Raw genomic sequence first — 24012 nt, 5'->3', positions numbered from 1 at the left:
CTGCCTATGGGCTCAACCTTCTAACCAAAATTTCAGCTTTAATGTTTATAGGTATGCGCTAAAATATGTGATAATTTTAAATAACTTAGAGCTCATGGTTTTGGTTAGTGAGGGAATCTCGAGAATTTTGAATAGCAACACCCATTTTTCCTTGCACAAATTGATCAGCATATTGAAAACCACAAATGGGTCATTTCACGTCAAATCGCCTAATGCCATGTGCTGCCATGTCTCCGATTTTGTTAATTATTTTTTTACAAAAAGGTATCTATGAGACAAGCACAAATTATGTTTTTTAGGTTTTTTGAATGAAAATTACGTTTTGGACATTTTTTTTCAAAATTTGATTTTTGATCATTTTTTGAAGTCATCGTTTTGACATGAATTTGAAAAAATCTCTCTAATTTCATTACTTTTCAACCAATTAAGATGAATTTGATATCCATTTCAAGTCAATACTTTTCTCTTTCAATGTGAACAACAGAAAGTATTCTGTTAGTAGTTGGGTGTTGCCACTCCTTATCTAAAGTTCATTTTTTTGCTTTTTCAATTGGGAGATCTAATAAGTCATATCTCCGGAGTACCTACTCTGATCTACACCAAATTGTTTTTGTAGCATATTTAAATCATTCTCTTGCTGTGTAGAAAAAATTAGAAGGGTGTTTTTTGTTGTCTTGAAACGAAAAAATAAAGTTTTTCAAAAAATACAAGTTTTCTATTACTTTAAAGCCTTTTTAAGCTTGAAAAATTCCCAAAACCTTACAGAACAATTCATACTGGATTGTCAAAGGATAAAAATTGATTTGTATCAATAATTAATCATTAAAAAATTGTTCAATTTGGAAAAAAAAAATGTACAAAAACTTCCGTTTCAGACTTGACAAAAAAAAAAAAGAAAAGTATATACTAATGGATATATACTAAATATTAAGAATAATAACAAGAATAACAGAGTAAAAAACATTTCTAATGGCATTATTTTGCATATTTTTCAACATTTAAAAAAAAATAAAAAAATCAATTACTATTGAAAAGATTTTATAGAATGAATTTGTTTGGATTATGTAACACCTGACAATGATCCTCTACTCTTACAGTACACATGCAGCACATCTCTAGATTTCTCTGAAGAAGATTATTTTTGCTGATTGAAGTATATTTCGAAAATATCTTTGAAACTTATTTAAAAATTGATAAAAAATGTTATTTTCACATCTTTTGATACAAAGGAAATGTGTTCCATCTGCCATCTTTTCAACGAGACCAAACAGAAGATATTGAAGGAAATTTTGTAAGTTTTTCTGCAACAAAGGAAAAAAAAGGAGATAACTTTAAATTGAAAAAAGAATTTTTAAAAATAAATGCAGATAAGCTTGCTTTTTTTTATGCTGAAAAAAAAAAAAAGCAAAACAATGCATGAGAAATATTTTTTAAAACTATTCTTCAAATTATTATTCTAGTATAGTATTTATTTTAGTATACTTTCAATCAAAAGTGTTTTTTTATTTTGTCAAGTCTGAAACGGAAGTTTTTGCACAGTTCTTTTCCAATGTGAACAACTGTTTAGTGATTTACTATTGATACAAAACAATTTTTATCTTTGGACAATCCAGTATTAATTATTTTGAAAAGTTTTGGGGCTTTTTTAAGCTTATAAGGGCTTTAAAGTAATAGAAAACTTGCATTTTCTACAAAACAAACTTTTTTTTTTTCAAAACAACAAAAAAGACCCTTTTAATTTTTTCTACATAGCAAGAGAATAATTTAAATTTGCTACAAAAAAAAAAAAAAAAAAAAAAATGGTGCGGGTCATAGCAAGTACTCCAGAGATATGACTTATTGAATCTCCCAATTGAAAAAGCATAAAAAGGAGTTTAGATAAGGAGTGGCAACACCCAACTACTCACAGAATACTTTCTGTTGTTCACACAGAAAGAAAAAAGTATAAGCTTGAAATGGATACCAAATTCAGCTTAATTGGTTGAAAAATAAAGAACTTAGTGGTTTTTCTAATAGGGAAGGTGCAACCTATTAAATATTCCTATTTTGACTATTGGATATTGTTAATCGAACCTCAAAACTCAAAAATTCACCATCCCCAAATTTTAAAACACCATGATTGTTTTTTAATGAATTTTTAAAAACCCACACGCAAAAGTGCACTCTTCTGAAACGTCACAAGCTTACGTCACAGGGCTCTAGGGGGCAGCCTTCCATGGAAGATCCCCTGTTGTCGCTATGGAGATTTTGAGTGCGCCAATATTTTTATTTTTAAGAAATGTAATAATCCTTTTCAACACACTATGGAGGCCAGATTCGTTAAAGCACAGTCTAATCATCTTCCTCAAGTAACATCAATGATGGTGTTCGAATATTTCCGAGAGGATGAGAGATTTAATGTTCCGGAAACATGATGCCAAGTGCGTCTCAAACGAAGCCAACTTCACTTTCCTCAGCTTCTCCTTGTCGCTGAAGCGTGGCGGAAGAACGGATGATGTCACTTCCAGAGCCATTTGACGTCATTCTCTTCAACTTTAAAAATTATTTAAAAAGAAACTACTTATCGTATCGCAAAATTTTTTGCACCAATGATGTTCATGCATGCTATTCTATCATATAAAAATAAAATTGAAAAATTGGAAACTTCCCTATTCATGCCAAAACAATGACTCCAAAAAATGATCAAAAATCAAATTTTTGAAAAAATTCTCCAAAGTGTAATTTTTATTCAAAAAATCTAAAAAAAAATAATTTGAGCTTGTCTCAGAGATATATATATTCGTAAAAAAATAATCGACAAAATCGGAGACATGATGGCACGGCCGACTATTTAATTCAGGCGAATTGACATGGAATGATCCAAATGGCATTGGAATGACCTGTGACAAAAATTGCTAGTTGGCACATTAGTACATCTGACCAACAAAGCACTCCACTTACATAGGTTTTCCCACAAGCAATGCTTTGAAGGTTGTGTTTTGTGATTAGTGCTTCTACAACTGTGTTGCCCTGTGAGTCATACAAAGTGCATCAAAATTCTTCTTTTGGCTGTCATTAGGCCTAAAAAAACTCCTTGTAAATGCTTTAAGCCAGCAATTTTTATCACATGCCAATCGTTCCAACACAATTTGTGATTCTTCAATATGCTGATAAATTTGCGATGAAAAATTATAGAAAATAAAAAATGATTCTACCTTAGACATTACAAGCTGCATATAGAGGAAGCCTTGTGGTTGAACAGCTTTACAAATGTGATAGTGAAGATTCCAATCCATTTATTTTGAACCTGTAATCAAGGACATAGTGTTTACCATCAACATTATCGTGTATGGTGGGTTAACAAATGGATATTTAATTTTCTCATTGAAATTAATTAAAAACTATATTGTTGGAAATACCTGGTAATAATAAAAACTGTACAAAAAAAAAAAAAAAAAAAAAAAAAAAAAACAAATCCACTGTTGTTAAATTTTGCAGACCTTGTTGGTCAAAACGACTGTTTTGTCAGTTTACAGTCTTTCTGTTTCTGGCTGTCCTAGTGTAAATTACAGAAGCAATGTACTTTTTTTTTTGAACATTTACTCATTTAAACGTAATAGTTTTAGGAAAGTATTTCATGCAGCATTTATGTATGCTATGAGCTGAATTGTGAACTAGTGAAAGAAATGTGAACTAATTATTAGAGCAGCTACCATGTGTAGTTTACATCTGTCATCAATATTTTTTACTATTTGTTGGTTTATAAAACTTATTTTTTTGAAAAATGTTAATGGTGGTACATCTAAAATTTTTCTTGCAAATTCATGCTGAAGAAAAAAATTATTTGCACTTTGAGCTGTATGCTTGAGCAGGGTTTGAATGACATATTTTCCTCTAAATGACAATAAATGCTGACGTTTGACTCAAGTAAACATATAAAGCCATATAATTTCATTTTTCCCCTATCACATTTGCGTGATGGCATTTATGTTATTTTAATTGAAGTATAGACTTCTTACATTAATTATTTACAAAAATTTGATGAACCTCAAGGCATATTTTTGGGCATAAAGCAGCCGCATTGCTGTCCCCTTTCCCCCCAAAAAATTTATTAAAATGTGGCTTGTACTGCCATTTGTAGTTTATGTTTTTTTTCCAGAAAGTTAAAGTGTGATACGTGTTTTAAATAAATTCTGAGTGAAAATGCAAGACATTTTGTCCTTTATATGAGTTTTTTTTTTTTTTTTTTTTGATTAATTCTTTTTCAGTATTAAAACTTGTAAATTGTTTTTCATAAAAATCTGTTGCAGTTACTGTTCAATTATCTACATATATAAAAAGATGAACAAGTGATATTTGAGGCAAAATACTTAATATTAAATTTGAATATGTGTTCAAAAAAATACTGATAACGGTCATTCTTCAAAAAGTAACTTTTCTGTCACACACCTTTTACAGTAAAAATTCTAAGGAACTATTCATTTAACAATGTTTTTAAATTTCATCAAAAATATATCAGTTAAAACCTGCCAACAATTTTTTAATAATAATTTTTATTTTAATATATTTCAGGTTAAAAGGATGTGAATTCTCACCTCCGTGGCATGTCTCACACCTGGTGTGACTGTTAATGTTGCTTAATAACTTGTTTACTTAAAAGTCTATATATATATATATTATAGTGCCTAGAAAGAGTAGTGTGTTGATCGGCGGACAAAAAGTGAGCTCAGATTTGCGGAAAATGCAGATGGCGCCGCCCCAGATTGCAAAGTGCAATTAATAGTTTAATTGCAATTAATTTAATTGCAATTAATTTAATTGCAATTACTTTTTTAATCAATTAACTAGGCAATTGAAAAATAATTGATTAATGCCCAACACTGATCTGTACCCACTTTTTCACCGAGGTATGGAACAATTCTTCCCTTAATGTTCAACTTTGATGTGTAAATTGAAATCTTTTAAAACTCTTTCATAATTTTTTCAAGAAATGTGGTAGAACAACATTATTGCATAGCTAAATTATTACTAATCACGCAAATACTAATGTAAACTTAAAAGTAGCATGCTCCCTAACCGCACTGTCCTCTAGCAGAATTCTTAAACTTGGTCTTCAAAAATCGTGGGGAAAACAGTGGCGGTCGACACACTACTCTTTCTAAGCACTATAATATATATATATATATATATATATATATATATATATATATATATATATATATATATATATATATATATATATATATATATATATATATTTTATTTATTATTTCTTTCACAAGTGTCTCAAATACTAATTGTTTAAGTACATTTTTTTTTGTGATATTGTATTTTAGTTCATTTTAGTAGGATAAGGAATTATTTCACACAATATATTCTAAACCAAGTGTGGTTATCGGGAATTCTAACCTCCATAAATTTGAATTTTAGGGATATAAACTAATGTAAAAAATGAAGTGAACTTGTTTCCATGTGCTTAACATGTGCAGCTTCTAGCAACTAAGAAATTTTTTTTTTCTCTGAATCCATGACAGACCTTATCAATATCATTATTTCTGAAATGAGAATAAATGATAGAGGAGAAATGCATTAATTTTGGACAGTCTACCAAAATTATAAATTATCAGTATATTGTCAAAGTTACTAATTTGGAAATATATTAATGTTATACTATTTTTCAACACAAATTGGAATAAAAGGAGATTTAAGCTAATCATTAAAATAGCTCATTGTTTACACAATTAACAAAATTGCTTCTTTGATATTAAAGTGGCCTCTATTTTCAAACACTAAAATTTTTTTTTTCTCCCGTGAGCAAGATTTTTTTAAAAAAATTTATTAGTAAAATAATTGTAATTTAGCTGATCCATTGTTTATGGATTCTTCTAGTAGGTGACACTTTCATATAAGAATGAAAAAAAAAGAAAACAAAAGGTTTTGAAATTGAAAAATATTTTTGATCAAAAATTACACATTCTGAAGAATGACCCATAAGTGATAAAAACCTCTTGACCAGAAGAAGAAATGCACTACAAAACACCTTAAGTGTCTAAATTTTGGGCCTAATTCAACTTACTAATTCCAAACACGTATCAATTATGCTATATAATTTCAATAAACTTTGAAAGCTTTCTATAATAACTGAAAAATATTTTTCATGAACAGTAACTTGTTGGCGGAAATATTAAACAATCCCCCCCCCCCTTCTGGTGCTTTCTTGTTTAAAAAAAAAATATTTTTGAACGTTTATCATTTTTTCTGTAGTCCGTTGGACAGTATGTGGGATGGAAATTCTTCATCAACTCTCTCAACAGCTGTGGGATTACCCTATGGTCGTAATAGTATCAGCCAGTCATCAATACCAGAAGCCGAAGCTTTTTCAGAGCTTTCTATATCAACAAAGCAGGTGATTTTTATAATAAAAATTTACCTCTTTGCTTCATACTTAAAATTAATAAAAGTTTTATTTTTACAAGTGATGCAATTTCTTTTGTCTGTAATTGCACATAATAAAGTAAGTTTTAGAAATGTTTTTTGAATATTTCTGAGTGTAATGTAAACTACTGCTTAGAATGAAAATCTGAGGGAAGTTTTCTTGCATCATATCTTTCAACAGATTATGTATTTCAGATTACAAGCAATTTATAGCTGAGCTTCTGAAAAATTGAAAACAAACAACGACTGATGATTTTTTAAAATTCTGTTTAATTTTAACAATATACTGGGAACATAGTGTATAAAAGATAAGTTTTTTCATTTTATTTTGAAGCCCAGTTTGTGTAGTTGAAATTTGTAAATTCCATAATTTCATGATCTGTTTATTGCTTTCAATCGATTATTGTGACAAGGTGGCCATTGACCTGGAATACCTAGAAGTATCAGGGATTTTGAAGATTAAGGAAAAACCAGAGAATTATCAGGGAATTTGGGAAAGTATCAGGGAAAATTAAATCAAAGTGGTTTTCAAACATTGGAGGGTAATTGTTCCTGCATTTTTGACCTGTTCCTATAAAATATCACACAGCACTTGATGAATCAGTTAATTCTATTGTCTGTCAATCAAAGACTAGTTGGAATGGGGAGAGGGAGAGGAGGAAGGAAGCAAGATAGATTTCACTTTGGCAGTATGCTTGCGAGAAGATGCTGTTCTTTTTTTTTTTGTTTAAAAGTTTTTAATGCTGAAGCGTTAACAATGAATAAATCGTTGATACACTAAGGATATCGACGAGAGGGAGGGGGGGGGGACTCAGGGTTACTTTCTTAAAAAATTTAGGAAAACATCGAGAATCCTTCAAAAACAAAGTCTTAAAAGCATGATTGCAGGCAGTTTTTGAAGTTTCAAGAATTTAGGAGGATGGTTCGGGATTTCTTACCTGGAATGTTTTGAAAGAAGCTGATGTATTAAAAAAATTAACCTGTCTTTAGTGACGTAAAAATAGAGGGAGGGTGGAGAGGGGGGCTTTTGTAGAAAAAAATATGAAACTGGAGTCTTGGAAATGCAAATTTAGGCAGTCCTTGGTGAACGTTGGAGAAGAGGTTCGGCTGCTCTAGTCCGAAAGTTTTTTGACTCTGAAGCATAAATACAAATACAAAAGTGACGACCAGCAACAGGCTCTGGGCCCAGCTAGACTGGTCCTAGTTAAATTACAATCCCCAGTGAAGATCAATGGCTCTCTTAAAACTATCTACTCCCTTGCTCATTACCACCTCTTCCGGTAAACTGTTCCAAGGTTCCACTACCCTGCTAAAATAATAATTTTTCCTAACATCCATGTTAGCCTGAGATTTAAATAGCTTAAAACAATGAACCCTTGTCCTGTTTTCAGTGCTAAACTTCAGCCCCGTAAAATCTTTCATTTTAATAAATTTAAACAACTGAATCATGTTCCCTCGGTCTCTTCTTTGCTCAAGACTGTACATTTTTAGCCCTCTAAGCCTGGAATCATAGTCTAAATGAGAAAGTCCATTTATTAGCCTTGTAGCCCGCCTTTGAACCCTTTCCAATGCATTAATGTCTTTCTTAAGATAAGGAGACCAAAAGTGAACAGCATACTCCAAATGAGGTCTTACCAAACTTCTATATAAGGGCAGAAGAACTTCTTTAGATTTGTTTGAAATAGATCTATTCATAAACCCAAGCATCTTATTGGCCTTGTAACTAGCAATGCTGCATTGTTGGCTAAACTTTAAATCCTGACTTATTAAGACCCCCAGATCAGTAACTTTGTCTGCCTGACTAATGACTGAACCTTGCAAATAATAACTTGTACGCTTATTTCCATGCCCTAAATGTAGCACTTGACATTTCCCAACATTAACAGCCATACCCCCTTTATCAGCCCACTCCGTAATATGATCTAGATCCTCTTGCAGCTGTTTTGCTTGTTCTTCATTTTCTGCAGTCCCCATAACTTTGACATCATCAGCAAAACAATTCATGTTCCCAGAAATATTTTTGTGAATATCGTTCATAAAAACAATGAACAAAACAGGCCCTAACATTGATCCTTGAGGAACCCCACTTAAAACCTCACTCCAATTAGAATAATTTCCCCTTACAACTACCCTTTGTTTCCTTCTGGTCAGCCAGTTTTTTACCCAAATGAAAGTTTTCCCTCCTATTCCAATATCAGCTAATTTGCTAAGTAGAGCAACATGCGGTACCTTATCGAAAGCTTTTTGAAAATCAATGTAAACAACATCTACAGGCTTCTTATTGTCCAAAGCCATGATAACTTTGTCATAGAAATGTAATAAATTAGTTGCACAAGATTTACCTTTCCGGAAACCGTACTGAAAACTAGTCAATAGATTATTAGTCTCTAGAAAATTTACTATCTTAATTTTTATCAATGTTTCAAAAATTTTGCAAACCACCGAAGTTAGACTCACAGGTCTATAATTTCCCGCACTCCCTTTAGACCCTTTCTTGAAGAGCGGTGTAATGTTAGCTAGCTTCCAGTCCTCTGGCACTGTCCCCGAGTTATAAGAAGCATTGAAAATATTTACGATTACATCTGCTAATTCCTCCGCACATTCAACTAAAATTTTTGGATAAATATTATCAGGTCCTGGAGCCTTAGTCTCTTTAATTTTTTTCAAATGAAGTAAAACGTCATCCCTGGAAAATACTAAGTCCTCAAGCTGTACTATAGCTTGTGTCTTGTTGGTGTCAACTGTTGAGATACAGTTATCGTTAAAAACACTAGAAAAAAGTTATTAAGAACATTAGCAATATCACTATCGTCCTGAATTAAAATTCCATGCTCATCAACCAGTGGCCCAATATGACTATTTCGTACTTTCCCCGAATTAGCATATGCAAAAAACCTCTTAGGATTCCTGTTTATGTTATCTGCCAGTCTTTGCTCCAACTCTCTTTTCTGAATCCGTACCAAATACTTAAATTTACGCCTTGCCTTACAATATTGGAGCCTATCTGCACTGTGACCAGTTTCTCTAAACCTATGAAAAGCAGCTTGCTTGTAATTTAGAGCGTCTTTAGTTTCCCTGGAGAACCACATTGGCCAAATTTTAGTGTTGACACCCTTTCTTCTAAAAGAAACATGATGCCCAACCGTTTCCGCTAGCTTTTCCTTAAACTCTGCCCACTGAAGATTCACATCGCTGTTGTCCAATCCCGAAGAAAAAATTGCTTTCAAACTCTGCCTAAGTGCCACAAAATCAGTATTTTTGAAATTGGGCACAAACCTAAAATTCTCTACTTTGCGCGTGTCAAATTTAATCCCAAACCTAATACTGTTGTGGTCACTGTCTCCAATGTGTTCCCCTACACATAACCCCTGAACAGAACCTTCCATATCACAGAAAACTAGATCCAAAATCACGTCCTGTCAAGTACCCTGAGTTACAATTTGATCTAAAAAACAGTCACCAATTATTTTCAAAAATTCTTCTTCTCTGCTATTACTATGGTAAAAATTATTCCAATCAATTCCTGGAAAATTAAAATCTCCCATTATAATGACTGACCCCTTGCTTGAAATGTCACTAATAATACTAAACAACTGTTCATCTTGACCCTGGCTTAAGTTGGGTGGCCTATAAATGTTCCCTAAACGTAATTTATTGCCCTTATTGTTCATCAACTCCAGCCAAATCATATCAATCTCATTAGGTTTATCATTAATTACCATTTCATTGCAAGTTAAAGTGTCTCTGACATAAAATAAAACCCCACCACCTCTTTTACTTACTCTATCTTGTCTAAACAAATTGTACCCAGCAATAGATAATAAATCATCATCACTTTCGGTAGCCCATGTCTCGGTAACTCCAATAATATCCAACCTCTCGTCTATTGTTATGCTTTTCAATTCTTCCATCTTGTTCCTAATACTACGAGCATTTGTATAAAAAACCTTAAGTAAGCCCATCTTACCTTTATTTAATGCTGCGTGATTATTTGAATCCCAACTGTTAAAACCTTTTCTCTTACTAGCCACCATATTTCCGTTTCTACTAAAATCCCAATAGTTAGTACCCATTCGAATTCTACTCCTTAAAGCATGCCCCCCATTCCAACTTAGTTTTTTGATTCTGAATCCTCTAAAACCAAACCACTAACCATTTTGACCCCCGTAGAGCTCAGATGCAGGCCATCCCTAGCAATCCTATCGCGTTTACATTTACTCCACACATCAATAAACCTGATACTACGCTTAACGCAAATTTCCTTGAGTACCATGTTCATACTCCTAGCCCGTTGGTTTAACCAGCTCCTATGCACTCCATACCTGGGAAGCAAACCAACCACTTGGACATTTGCCGAACAGTTGGTTGCTTTGTCCAACAGGGAATCCCATTCCTTTGTAAACTCATCGTTGTTACTATGGCCTACATCGTTAGTTCCCACCCACAAAGTAACTACATCCTCTTTATTAAATACCCCCTTCTTTTCAGCAACCCTATTTATATCTCTCACCCAAGCCCCTGACAAACAACATCTAGCCACCTTACGTCTAACTCTGCCTATTGAATTTCCCACCTCACGCACCATTGAATCTCCCAAAATTATACCCTTTGTTTCCCAGTCTATTGCCTCAGCAATATCTTTCCCCTTTACCTCTGGAATATTCCCACTACCTAACACACAGCTAATGCCCACCTCCTTTTTACTAACTTCCTCGTTTACCTCTGGAATATTCCCACTATCTAACACACAGCTGATGCCCACCTCCTTTTTACTAACTTCCCCCTTTCCCTCTGGAGAGTTTACCCCATCTACACTCCGACAGCCTAATTCTAACTCACCCTCCAAAGTAAGCATCCTAACTCTGATTTCTGCGAGTTCAACACAGTTAGTGCAAATGAAATCCTTCTCAGACTCATCCTTCCCCTTAAACAAGCAGAACATCTGACATAGGTCACAAGAAATCCACTTGTCCCCTTTACCACTTTTAACCTCCTTCATTATGCATATAACCCCCATACTAGCTCAAAATGATACACTTAAAATTCAATACAAAAATGCAAAATTGAAGAAATAAAACTAATTATTAGAATTAGAAAGCATTAGAAGTAAAAGGTAGAAAAATTTCAAAATCCTAAGACAAGCAGTAAATTAAAATAAACAAGTTACACACTTAACAGAGCACTCAGGCTTAACAACAAGAAATTAGCACATTTTAGGCTTAGCGACAACGAATAGAAAAACACTTTAAGAAAGCAAGTAAATCAAAAAGAAGACTTAAAAGCACAAAAATACTTAATTATACGATAAAATACAAAAAAATATTGAAATTAAAGCAGTAAAATAAACAATTACAGTAAAAAATCACTTATCTCAGGAGCAGCAAAATATCACCCCAGCAACAGTAGCGCCCTCTATCGGCGGTTATTAAAATCTAATTTTTAGGAGATCTTGGGATGAGTTAAAGAGCAAAGACATTGGGAAGCGCTCTCCAAAGAAATGTTTGAAACTGGTGTCTTAAAACTTAAATCTTTGGTGATGTAAAGATAAGGAATAAATAATTAAAAAAAAGTATCATAGTAAAAGTTATTAAGTATAATTCTTTGGTCTGAAGATTTATGATTTGTTGAAAAGCCGAGTCTATTAGCAAAGTGATATATTCACAGTGGAAACAATAATATGCGCCGTTAGCGAACACACAACATTTATTACGACATAGTAACACACAAAAGTGAAGTAGAACTACAGGGAGAGAAAAAGGTAAACAACCAAAGTCACATGAGTTGAGTAGTTCGTATACTGAGTCATACTAGAATGATATTTTAACACCCCCACTTCATTCTAGTCCCATTTTGATTGAACATGAATGAAGTTGGCCAGCAGACACACTTTTGGTCAACATATCAGCTGCATTGTTTTTAGAGTCAATAAAGTTTATTGTAGTCAGTCCTTCCTCAGTTTTCTCACGCAAGAAGTGATGTCGAATGTCTATATGCTTTACTCGGGGGGATAACACTCGATTCGAACTGAGATTTATTGATCCACGGTTGTCACAATATAATGGTACTGGGCGACATTGTTTCTTGAGTAGCTCCTGTTGCAGTTGCACCAACCACAACAGTTCTTGAGTAGCTGAACTTAAGGCCATATATTCAGCTTCTGTCGTCGATAGGGCGACTGTTTGTTGCTTTTTAGAGCACCAACTTATGGCTCCTCCTGCATAACTAAAGATGTAACTAGACGTGGAGCGACGGTCGTCTTTATCCCCTGCCCAATCTGAATCGGAGAATCCCTCTAGCTCGGGGGAGGGAGAACTTTCGAAGAAATGTAGCTTTGTTTATAGTACCTTTGAGGTAACGAAATATTCTTTTCACACAGGACCAATGAGCTTGCCCTTGGTCGTTTGAAAAACGGCTTAGGACGCCAACAGCATGACAAATGTCAGGTCGTGTCCCCTGAGACGCATATAACAGACTATCAATTGCTTCGTGGTAGGGAACCTTTTCCATTGACTTCCTCTCTTCATCCGTCTGTGGCGACATCTCTTTCGTTATGATCTGGTTCGGAGCAATGGGAGTGCTTACTTCCTTACAGTCTTCCATTCCAAATCTTTTGAGCATGTTTTTGATGTAGTTTGACTGATCCAGGGTGATCGTTCCATTCGTTTGGTCTTTACTAATTCTCAATCCAAGAATGTAGTGTGCTTCTCCAAGATCTTTCATATTGAACTCTTTCTTAAGTTCGTTTTGAACATGTTCTTTCTCTTTCTGGTTATTGGAAAGTATCAACAGGTCATCAACATATACGGCAATTATGAGCATGTTTTCTTGATCTGGTCTAAAGAAAATACATGGATCAGCTTTTGATCGCTGCAGTCCCATTTTACAAAGAACTTTGTCTAGCTTCTGATACCAAACTCTGCTGGCTTGTTTCAGGCCATAGATAGACTTCTTCAGTTTACAGTACCGGTGGATAAAATAGTCTGGATTGTCCGGAAGCTCCATGTAGATCTCTTCTTCTAGAACTGGGTGAAGAAATGCGGTCACAACATCCATCTGGTATATGTTTAATTTGAACTTTGCTGCTAGAGAAAGTATAAATCGTATTGAACTGTGTCTCACAGTCGGCGAGAATGTTTCGTCATAGTCGATTCCTTGTTCTTGGGAATATCCTTTGGCAACGAGTCTTGCCTTGTATTTTTCAATTTCTCCATTAGATCGATGTTTTGTTTTGAAAGTCCACTTGTTTTTTATGGCATTTTTGCCGGGTGGTAATTCACAGTATTCCCAGGACTTGTTTTTGATGTGTGCCTCAACTTCTTCTTTAATTGCAGTTTTCCATTTGAGGGAGTCTGGTCTACTGCAGGCTTCTTCGTAATTATAAGGATCTTCTCTGCAAACATTTGCTTGGTATACTATGAAGTCATCATTAAATATTCTTTTATTGGGTATGGGAATTCGTTTTGGCGGATTATCTTCATCAACGACATCATTTTCTAGGATTTCTTCTTCTTCGGTGTCTTCTACTTCGTCTTTACTGGATGAAATTTCGGTGCTAATGTATTCCTCCGATGTTATTTGACTTACTTGTTGGGATTTGTCTGTTTCTTCAGTCTTTGGTATCTCTTTATTTTTGAACTCATTTTCGAGAAATACAACATCTCTTATGATGGTAACTTTTAAGCTAACTGGATCTATGACACGGTAACCTTTTGTGTTTTCTGCATATCCTACGAAAATTTTCTCTTCCGATTTAGCATCCCATTTTCTTCTAAGTACCTGAAGAATGTGCACAAGAGCTTTGCATCCAAAGATTTTCAAATGCGATAGCTCTGGTTTTGTTCGGGACCATGCTTCTTCTGGAGTCATCTTAGAAAGTGCTTTCGTAGGAGAACGATTTTTTAAATAGTTCGCTGTATACACGGCTTCGGCCCAAAGTTTTATCGGTAAGTTAGCATCAATTAGCATAGTACGTGCCTTTTCAACGAGAGTTCTATTCAAGCGCTCTGCAACGCCATTTTGTTACGGTGTTCGTGGAACTGTGAATTGATGACGAATACCTGATGCTTTAAGGAAATCTCTAAGTTCATGGTCAACGTATTCTCCTCCATTGTCAGTTCTGATGCTTTTTATATGTTTATCAGTCTGATTCTCAACCAATGCTTTGAATTCCTGGAAAGTTTTCATAACTTCATCCTTGGTTTTTAAAAAGTAAACAAATGATTTCCGTGAGTGATCATCAATGAATGTTAAGAAATATTTGGCTCCTCCAACCGATAGATTTTGCATGGGTCCGCATAGGTCAGAATGCACAAGTTCTAGTATTTGCTGAGCTCGATGAGTAGATTTGGGAAACGGATTTCTGTGCTGTTTTCCCTTGAGGCATGAAATGCATGTTGTGTTGGGATCTGGTTGCGAATCCATTCCTCTTGATATGGATGCAAGAATCTTCATATCTTGACGATTGAGGTGAGCTAAACGGCGATGCCAGACATCGTGAGAATTAAGTATAGCGACTGTGGCGGTTACTGGTTGCACATCAAGTTTATAAAGTCCATTATCCTCAGTAGCTGTAGCCAGAATAGTATTTTCAGGAATATGAATCTTCTTGGTAGGAATTCTACAACCTTTGTCATCAAAAACTATGGTTTTACCTTTTCGGGTAATCTGTGATATTGACAGGAGATTTGTGGTAAGGCCTGTCGTATAAATAACGTTCTCTAGAGTTGCAGTTAAGCTCTTGGTAAGTGGAATATTTACGGTTCCGGTTCCTTTTGTTGAAACTGTATCCCCATTTGCGACATCTATCCTTCTTTCGCTTTCAGGAGAAAGATCTGTTATCCAGTCTTCCCTTGGTGTCATATGAGCATTGCAACCTGAATCAAGATACCAATCACTAGGTTCAGGTGGGGTCGAAAAAGTGCCTGTGAAAAAGTTAGTTGGCTTATTTGCAGTTTCATTTTTGGACTTTCGTGCACGTCTAGGCTTCCTACATTGAGAGCTAAAATGGCCTATTCCATTGCAATTGTAGCATCTTGGTTTGCGATTTTCATTTTGTTTCGGTGGAAATCTGTTTTGATTTAATTTTCCATGAAATGCACTATCATTTGATTTTGATGATCCAGAACAAATGTCTCTAACGTTATCTTGTAAGAGTAAATTTTTAACGAAGTCTACAGAAGTACTTTGATTGGAACCCTGTATTCCTAGTATCAGAGGGCGAAATTTTTCAGGTAGTCCCCCTAGGATAATTCCTCCAACAGTTTCATCATTTAAGGATTTTCCTATGCTGTCTAGCTGCTCGGCGATCGATGTAGGTGGACATGGAATTAAAATCATTATACTTTGTTCTAAACAGTGAAGAATAAAGTCCGATGCGGCGAACAATACCTTTGTCTTCATAAGTTTTACGTAAAGATTCCCAAGCTTCTTTAGCGGTAGTCGCTTTCTTTGTTTCTGCTGATGCACAAAGTTTAATGGATAAATCGATTTTTGCCAAAGCTCTTTGATCAGTTTCGGAATAGGTTTAATCTGACGAATCAATGCACTGCCACAAACCTGCATCAATTAAGAAATTTTTCATGAGGAATTTCCATTCCGAATAATTATTGCCATCAAGGTGTTTAGAATCTGGCAAACCCCCACTGGATGTGCTGACGGTTGTTTTCTTCATGTTTAACTGAATTTGGATTCCTTTCAATTCTTCTTGTAATTCGGCGATTGTGGCTGCTTCCGTCATTGTGTCATGAAATTTATCGCAAAATGTTCAAAATACAACCTCTAATGCGTAAAAATCGACTTATATACACTTGTTCTATGAGATTGGAGAGCATATATGGATGGCGGTAAAAAGAGTTTCTTTTTAGAACAGTCACCTTTTTGATAGTACAGATCGATGAAAATGTTATATTTTGAAAACGAAAAGTTCAGTTACGTACCTTTTTCTTAGATTTGACGGCGAATAGTTTTTAACGGCATCAAGAAAAATTCCGGTTTCTGATGAAGAACGTGTTTGATAGTTTCGAAAACAAAAATCTTAACTTTGCTGTTGTTCGATATTAATCGGTTGTTATAAACTTAAAATAACAAATATCATGGCGCATTGGGCATTTCCTGGGCCCATAACCTATTAGCAAAGTGATATATTCACAGTGGAAACAATAATATGCGCCGTTAGCGAACACACAACATTTATTACGACATGGTAACACACAAAAGTGAATTAGAACTACAGGGAGAGAAAAAGGTAAACAACCGAAGTCACATGAGTTGAGTAGTTCTATACTGAGTCATACTAGAATGATATTTTAAGAGTCCCCTCTCTCTTTCAATATTTTATGATGCAGGTTAAAAAAGAAAAAAGGTTGTAACCTGAATAATCAAGTAAATGATAACTTAATTGTTCCTGAAGCTGTTATTTTTTGTCTGATGTATTTTGATAATATTTTCTAACTTTATATCAAGTGTCCTAGGAAAATTAATTCTTTAATTTTTATTACTAGGGCTTGATGAATGATACAATTTTCTGTGATAATGCTGGCCAAAGTTTTAGCAGTGAAAGTACCAGTGCCAGTGTCTCTGCTCAAAGCTCTGCATTAGCCAGTCCCGATGTAGAAAGTATGAGCAGAATTCCTCATATAATTGATTATGTTGACAATAAATCCAATTCAACTATACTCTCTAGTCAATTAGATTCAGGGGACTTGAATTTCAACGAGTCTCTTACGTGGTCAGTTCCTATGAGTGATGAAAATTCTGAGTCTCATAGCCTATCATCATCTGAATCGCCATTTATCGGTCATAATTTAATGGAAATTTTGAGAAATTTTACTCTTCTTTGGGAAGATGTTTCAAGCACCTATCCAGAATTGAAAGAGTTTTCTTGGATAATTGAGGAAATAAACAAGGCTTTAAAGGTAAAATTATTCATCATTTATTAATTTTTGTGTTTTTGCAGCTAGCTAAGAAAACTTTCTTTTAATTTTAGAAAGAATCTAACATTGTTTTACTAAATATTTTCCTTTGTTGGTAAAATTAAGCTCTGTCATCGAATTTGAATATATTTAATTGAATTTTTTTTTTTGCTAGATTTTTTTAAAAACCTGTGCTTCAAATTACAAAAAGCACTTTTGATGTCTTTAAAAAAACATTTAATTAAAGTAAAAAAACTTGGTATTACTGTAGTGTACCAGTGATCCAAACCTATCTTGACTTGTTTAGTATAGATGGCAAAAGTTCTGATTATTGGACAAGCAAACTGCAGGAATGCTTTTTGCTTTATGAAAATGGTTTAATCACATATTATTAATACATATAATTTGTTTGAATCAAATTTAATAGTAAGTAGGTAGATTAAAAAAACATGCAATTTCCCTTCACTTTGTCCAGATGTGGAATTCTGTTGTCTTGGCTTCAAGGTCCCCTAATATTATTAATTTCTTATGTATACCTTTGTGTGGCTCCTAAAATAGCATTGCGATTGGCCCTCAGACTTGTAAATCAGCAGCTGGATATAAGCAGGTTTGCAAGTTTCAACCATTTTCTTCTGGCAACTAGCGGATAGTTAGATTAAGAAATGCAAATATTTTAAGAAAAAGTTGTTCCTTAAAAATTTATTCATTTTGGATGAAAATGAGTTGAAGTTACAGCAAAGGAATTTTATTTTGTTTGAATTTAATCATGTTAATGTAAGAAATTCATGTTGTAAAGATAGGAACAAGGTTCAACTGCTTGGTCAATTGTGCCTTGCTGCACCTAAAAAACTATATATTTTTTTTAAGTGAGTAATGTTGAACCAATTTTTAATGTTGATTTTTTTCTGTATTGCACTTCAGAGCAATTATATTTCTTTGCTGTTTGCGTATTTATTCGCTTCACAAAAAAAATGGATAAATACACAATAGTTTTCTCAGCAATCTCTCCCCCTCCCTATTTTTAATCAGAGTTCTCTCTTTTGCTACTTTTCTGCTCATCTTTTTTGAGCAGAAACAAGGACTTTTTCTCGGACTCCACGATTGGCACAGCTTTGAAAATATCAACTGGAAGAAATGTTTATATTTTTCTTTATTCTTCTTTCTCCCACTGATCTCTTCATTTATAAAAATTAGTACTGTCAAACCAGCTTATAATGAGTTCTGATATAATAAAAAGCCGGATTCAACGAGTATATCAGAACAAGGAGGGAATCTTAGGATTCAACTCCCCCCCCCCCGAAAAGTTCGGTTTGATATTTAAATGCTCGTTTATATTTAAAAATTTCCAAAAAATGTTGTTCCAAAACTCAAATTTCTTTCATATGTATATTAAATTAGGAACTTTTTTTTTTAAATTCTGAAAAAAAAAAAAAGAAGACAACTGAATCAAATATATGGAAGAGCCAAACTTTAAAACATAATATCTCAACTTGAGCTCAACTGCAGATTCTACTTTTGTGCTTAGCACGACAGTATACAGGTTGCAGCAAAAAAAAAAAAAAAAAAAACTCGGACAAAGATTGCGTCATCGAATGGAAGTAAAGTAACTTCATTTTAAGTGTCTTATTTTTGTCTCTCACTTTATGAGAAAATAATTTAAATATATCTCCTAGTTTATGTACTGTTTTTCAGTTTTCTTACAATTTTAAGCAAAAGGCCTGTTATTTTAAAGTTGTTTAACCAAGTAGAATGACAGTTCGTTTTGCCTTGGCAAACAGTATTTGATGTAGTATGCTGCTTCAAGTGACTTTGAAATGATAGTCGATGTCTGGAAAGTACAAAAACGAACAGTGAATATTTCAGTTAATAGTCAATCATCCAAAAGTGAGTTCAATGGAATCTTTTGGGTTTCCAGGGAAGTCATTCAAAAGATAAGAATTTGTGACCGATAAGTGCGACTAAGGTCAAAAACAGCTCAAACAGAAGTTTTACTAGTTACAAAAAGTTCAGGTATTCGTATCGTATGACTCCAAAGATGCCAGAAACATTTGAGACGAGCTGCAAGTCAACGCTGGAGGAAGAGATACCTTTCACTGATTTACTGTTCAACCAGCTCCTAATCCTCATAACAATAGGATTTGGTCTGTAGACACTCCAGGCACCTTACAAAATGTTAAACACTGCCAAAATCCGAAGTCAGGCTTTGTATGTGATGGAATCAGCACAAGCGACAAAAAATCTTTTTTTGTGAATGAGGGCCATAAAAGAATCAAAAAGTGTACCAGGAGGACCTTTTTGGAAGCTGTTGTACTTCTGTGGACCTAAGAGCACTTCAAAACAGCAATATAGACTGGACATTTCAATTTGACTCCACTCCAGTTCATATGACCAAAAATTCAAATGGTGCAAGGCGAATTGTTTTCGACATATCATCTTTAGAGTGGACGCTCTGCTAGCTAGACCTCAATCCCATTTATTACACTGTATGGCCTATTTTAGAGTCAAAGCTCTACCCTAAACTACACAAAAATTTGGACTATGGAAACCAATTTCTTCTTAGGGAACAGGATTTATTAAAGGTAAAAGACTTGCAGCCCTTGGATGAAAATTTCAATAAGTAGCTGCACTTCTGTATTACTGCAAAAGGCTGCCAGTTTGAAACCAAACAAATTTATTGATTGCTAAAGGTCTTTGCATATTACTATTTTTTGCATTTTGTTAACTTATTTATTTTTAATAAAGTTACATGGAAAATTGCTTGTCCGGGTTTGTTTGTCCCAATCTGTACATTTGGTTCGCACAATCAGCAGAAACATATTTCTGTGAGTAAAGTTATGCTTGTTTGTTTTATGAAGAAAGGAAATATAAATTCTTCACTAAAGATATTGGTTTATTTTATTTTATTTTTTGCAAAATTTATTAAATTTTTTTAATCTATGTATGCAAATTACATTATCATACAACAACTTGCATTATTAGAGTTAGACAGTATTTTAACATACAAGGAGGGGGTCAGGGGAGGAATTTGCATCAGAATTTAAGCATGAGAAATTTCTAATCAATTTTTGCTGAAAATTTCAATTAAAACTTCCTGAAAAGTTGAAACAATTCATTTTTTCAATTTTTCCGTAGTGAAAATAAATCCCTTTTTTTCCGAAATTTTCCGAATTTTTTTCCAACTGTTTTCATCTCTAGCCAGTGAGTATTACTTGAAAACCAGTAACACAAGAAAGATGCAATATGGCAGTTTAAAGCTAATTAACTAACTTATTCGGTACAGTACAGAAAAAAAGGATATAAATAAATAAAAATTGCAGTATCCTTGCTTTCATTTTCAATTCTGCTAATTTTCTACCTTATATCATGCTTTGAGGCAATACTAGCTTTTTGCCGCATAATTGTATTTACTGCACCAAAATTATTTGGCTGTATTGCCAGTATTTGATTAGGCTTGAAGCAGCAGAAAAAAAACTGTTAAGAGTCATTTTTTTAAAAGCTGGACACATTTGATAGTTGATGTCTTCAATTTTCATAAAAATTTCAGGATGTATTAGTGGTACTATGATAAGAAAAAGTAAAGTTCTTTTTTTTTTTGAAAAAACTGATTTGTTTGTCCTTGAGTAGGGGTCAAAGTTTAAGATCATGAAAAAGAGGAGCTAAATATATGATTGCTTTGCTTCAAAAGCAATGAGTGAATCAAGCCAATTCTTTTAAATAAGAATGTACCTACTTGATACTAGGTACATTCTAGTATAATTACACTCTGTAACAAAAAAAATCAACACACCAAGAAGCAATCACCTGATTGCTTTGAGATTTTGTATGTGTGAGTGTTTTGACCAAATATGCAAATGATTAAAATTTGGTAACCAATGAATGAATAGTTTGATCTCCAGCGCATCGAAACTGCACATACAACAGATGTATATAAAGAGCAGTTCTTCAATAGTTGTTAAAACTATCGGTTTGATTGCGATTCAGACTACCTTTCAACAACTTAAAAATGCCTCGCCGCATGGTTTGTGCTCATTACGAGCAACTGTCAGAGTTTAAAAGAGGTCATATCATTGGATTGAAAGAGGCCGGTTGGTCAAATCGGAGAATCGCTCGTCATTTGAGTCGAAGTGATGCGGCAATTCAAAGATGCTGGCAAGGATGGGTGGAAAATGGCAGAGTTCAGCATCAGGATGGTAGCGGTTGACCTAAGGTCACAACAGATCGTGATGACAGAGTGATTGTCCGATCAGCTGTCACAGCACTTTCTTCATCTCTATGAACCATCAGACGTTCAACCCAAACACCAGTGTCCATCATGACCATTTACAAACGGTCAGGACAACGAAATCTACGCTCGCGCCAATCGTTCCACCACCTGCCACTGACGCCTACACACTGCCGAGCCAGATTACAGTGGTGCATGGCTCGATCAGGTTGGAATGGTGCCGACGTATAGTCTTAAGCGATGAATCTCGCTTCCAATTGTGTCATGACGATCATCGAAGACGTGTTTGGAGACACCCAGGGCAGAGGGGAGATCCTGGTTTCACTTTTGCATGCCACACTGGCCCTCAAAAGGGTATTATGATCTGGGGTGCCATTTCCTTTGGTAACTGGACCCCATTGGTCATAATTAGAGGTACACTTATTGCACAGTGGTACATCGAGGACGTCCTAAGATCTGTTTTGCTGCCGTTCCTTTTGCAGCACCCTCGGCTGGTTTTCAGCAGGACAATGCCAGATAACATACGGCACGTGTTGCTATGAACAGTCTGCAAGCTTGTCAAACTCTTCTATCTTCTGCCAGATCGCCAGATCTCTCTCCTATCGAGCATGCCTGGGATATGATGGGATGGCAATTGCATCTGGCTAGGAATGATGATAACCTCGTCTGACAATTGGAGCGAATTTGGCCGGAAATAGTGCAGGACACCCTCCAGGAGCTTTATTGGTATTTGCCACGCTATGCTTCAGCTTGTATCTAGGCTAGAGGTGGGTCAATACCTTATTGAACTTGTTACTGTATCTCTGACATAAATTATTCAATTGTTCTGAGAATTTAATCATTTACTATTCTGTCCATTGTCTTCCTATCCACCAATTTTCGTCTCAATCAGATCACTCCTTCTTGGTGCATCAATTTTTTTGTTATAGAACGTATTTTGGTGACTCACTCATCGGTTTGAGGGCAAAGGTTAATTGTAAATGCAATTTTTAAAACTTTTTTTGCCTTGTTTGGGCCCGGATATATGATTAAGCCATGACTAACCCACGGAAATAAGTATATGATTAACTTTTCACCACAGTATATTACTAAGAAGAATATAAAATAGCTTTTGTTTCTCTTGACTTTAGTAGTTAAACGGTATCAAAGTCGATGAATTTTTAAAAATGGCCAAGTTTAGAGGTCAATAACTTTGATTGCGACAAGTCAACAACTTTGGGGCACAGGTGTAGTTATAGTCAGAATGGTGTAGTTTAAGGTCCCGGTTAGAAACCCATGGCAGCTGATCAACTTTTCTAATTACACGGTCTCAAAGTTGATAATGTGAAACAACAAGCATCTAAGTTTTAGGTCAATTACTCTATAAGGCCTGAGTCGATAACTTTGAGCAAGAGCTGTAATTATGCTCTGTGTGGTGTAGTTTTAGACTCATGTCAGAAAACGATGAGATCTAATCATCTTAATTAAACAGTCTCAAAAATGATAATTTCAGTATAAAAGAGCGTTTTTTCACATGTTTATATTAGTGCTACTCAAAATGTTATGAGCTGAAACTTACATAAATACTAGAACGATTCAACTGCCAAATGTACTTTAAGCTCCCAAAATTTCATGCTTCCAGTGCAATAAATTTTTCTGTAACCTTGACCACAACATGGCAATTCTTCTCACAAAGCTGATCCGCCATTTTGGAGCACTATATTTTGGAGATTCTAGATCATCAAGATTCGGATCTTAGAAGTTGAAAATTAGCATCAGATTAGTTTCAAAGACATCTCTCTATAAAATTTCATCCTATTTGGGGATGATCGAGTGGGGACAGTTTGAAAATCAGGTCAGTTGACATGGAATCACTCTGATATAAACATTATGCACACTTCACCCATATCTTTTTTTATTATTCAACAAACCTGTGTTTTTTTTGACTTTGTATTTATGTTTTTACTTTTGAGCCAAATTTAATAAATTTGTTTATTTATAAAAGTTTAATTACTAAATAGTGTATAAGCAAATTCAGCTGTAATTATGAATTCAATCTCTTACCCAATTGCAATCCTCTTCCTAAAATATAGCATTGATTTATGGTAATTTTAAAGTCAAAAATAATCAAAGATGCATGTGAATGGTCACAATGTTATATCAGAGTAATTCTATGTCAACTGACCTAAATTTTTAAAATTGTCTCTGCTTGATCATCCCTGAATGGGATGAAACTTTATAGAGGTGTAGAGAGGTGTAGAGATGTCTTTGAAACTAACCTGATTCTTGTTGTTTCAAATTATCAACTTTGAGACCGCGTAATTAAAAAAGTTGATAAGTTGCCATGAATTTCCAACCTAGACCTTAAACTACACCACTTGGACTATAACTACAGCTGTGTCCCAAAGTTGTTGACCCGTCGCGATCAAAGTTATTGACCTCTAAACTTGGCTAGTTTAAAAAAAAAAAAAAATTATCGACTTTGAG

General features: G+C 34.3%; 1 protein-coding gene across 1 annotated transcript in view; it reads left to right on the top strand.

Annotated features, from left to right (window-relative positions):
• LOC129218901 (rho family-interacting cell polarization regulator 2-like) overlaps positions 1-24012 on the top strand; it is a 152012-nt gene that overhangs the window by 112664 nt on the left and 15336 nt on the right. The window contains exons 12-13 of the mRNA XM_054853222.1: positions 6244-6385; positions 16914-17327. Of these exons, the coding sequence (XP_054709197.1) occupies positions 6244-6385; positions 16914-17327 (556 nt within the window). The remainder of the gene's footprint in view (positions 1-6243; positions 6386-16913; positions 17328-24012) is intronic.

The sequence above is a fragment of the Uloborus diversus genome, chromosome 3 (genome assembly GCF_026930045.1).
Source record: "Uloborus diversus isolate 005 chromosome 3, Udiv.v.3.1, whole genome shotgun sequence".
NCBI lineage: Eukaryota > Metazoa > Arthropoda > Arachnida > Araneae > Uloboridae > Uloborus > Uloborus diversus.
Note: the sequence above shows the minus strand (reverse complement) of the source record. Positions and strands in the feature narration are given on the sequence as shown.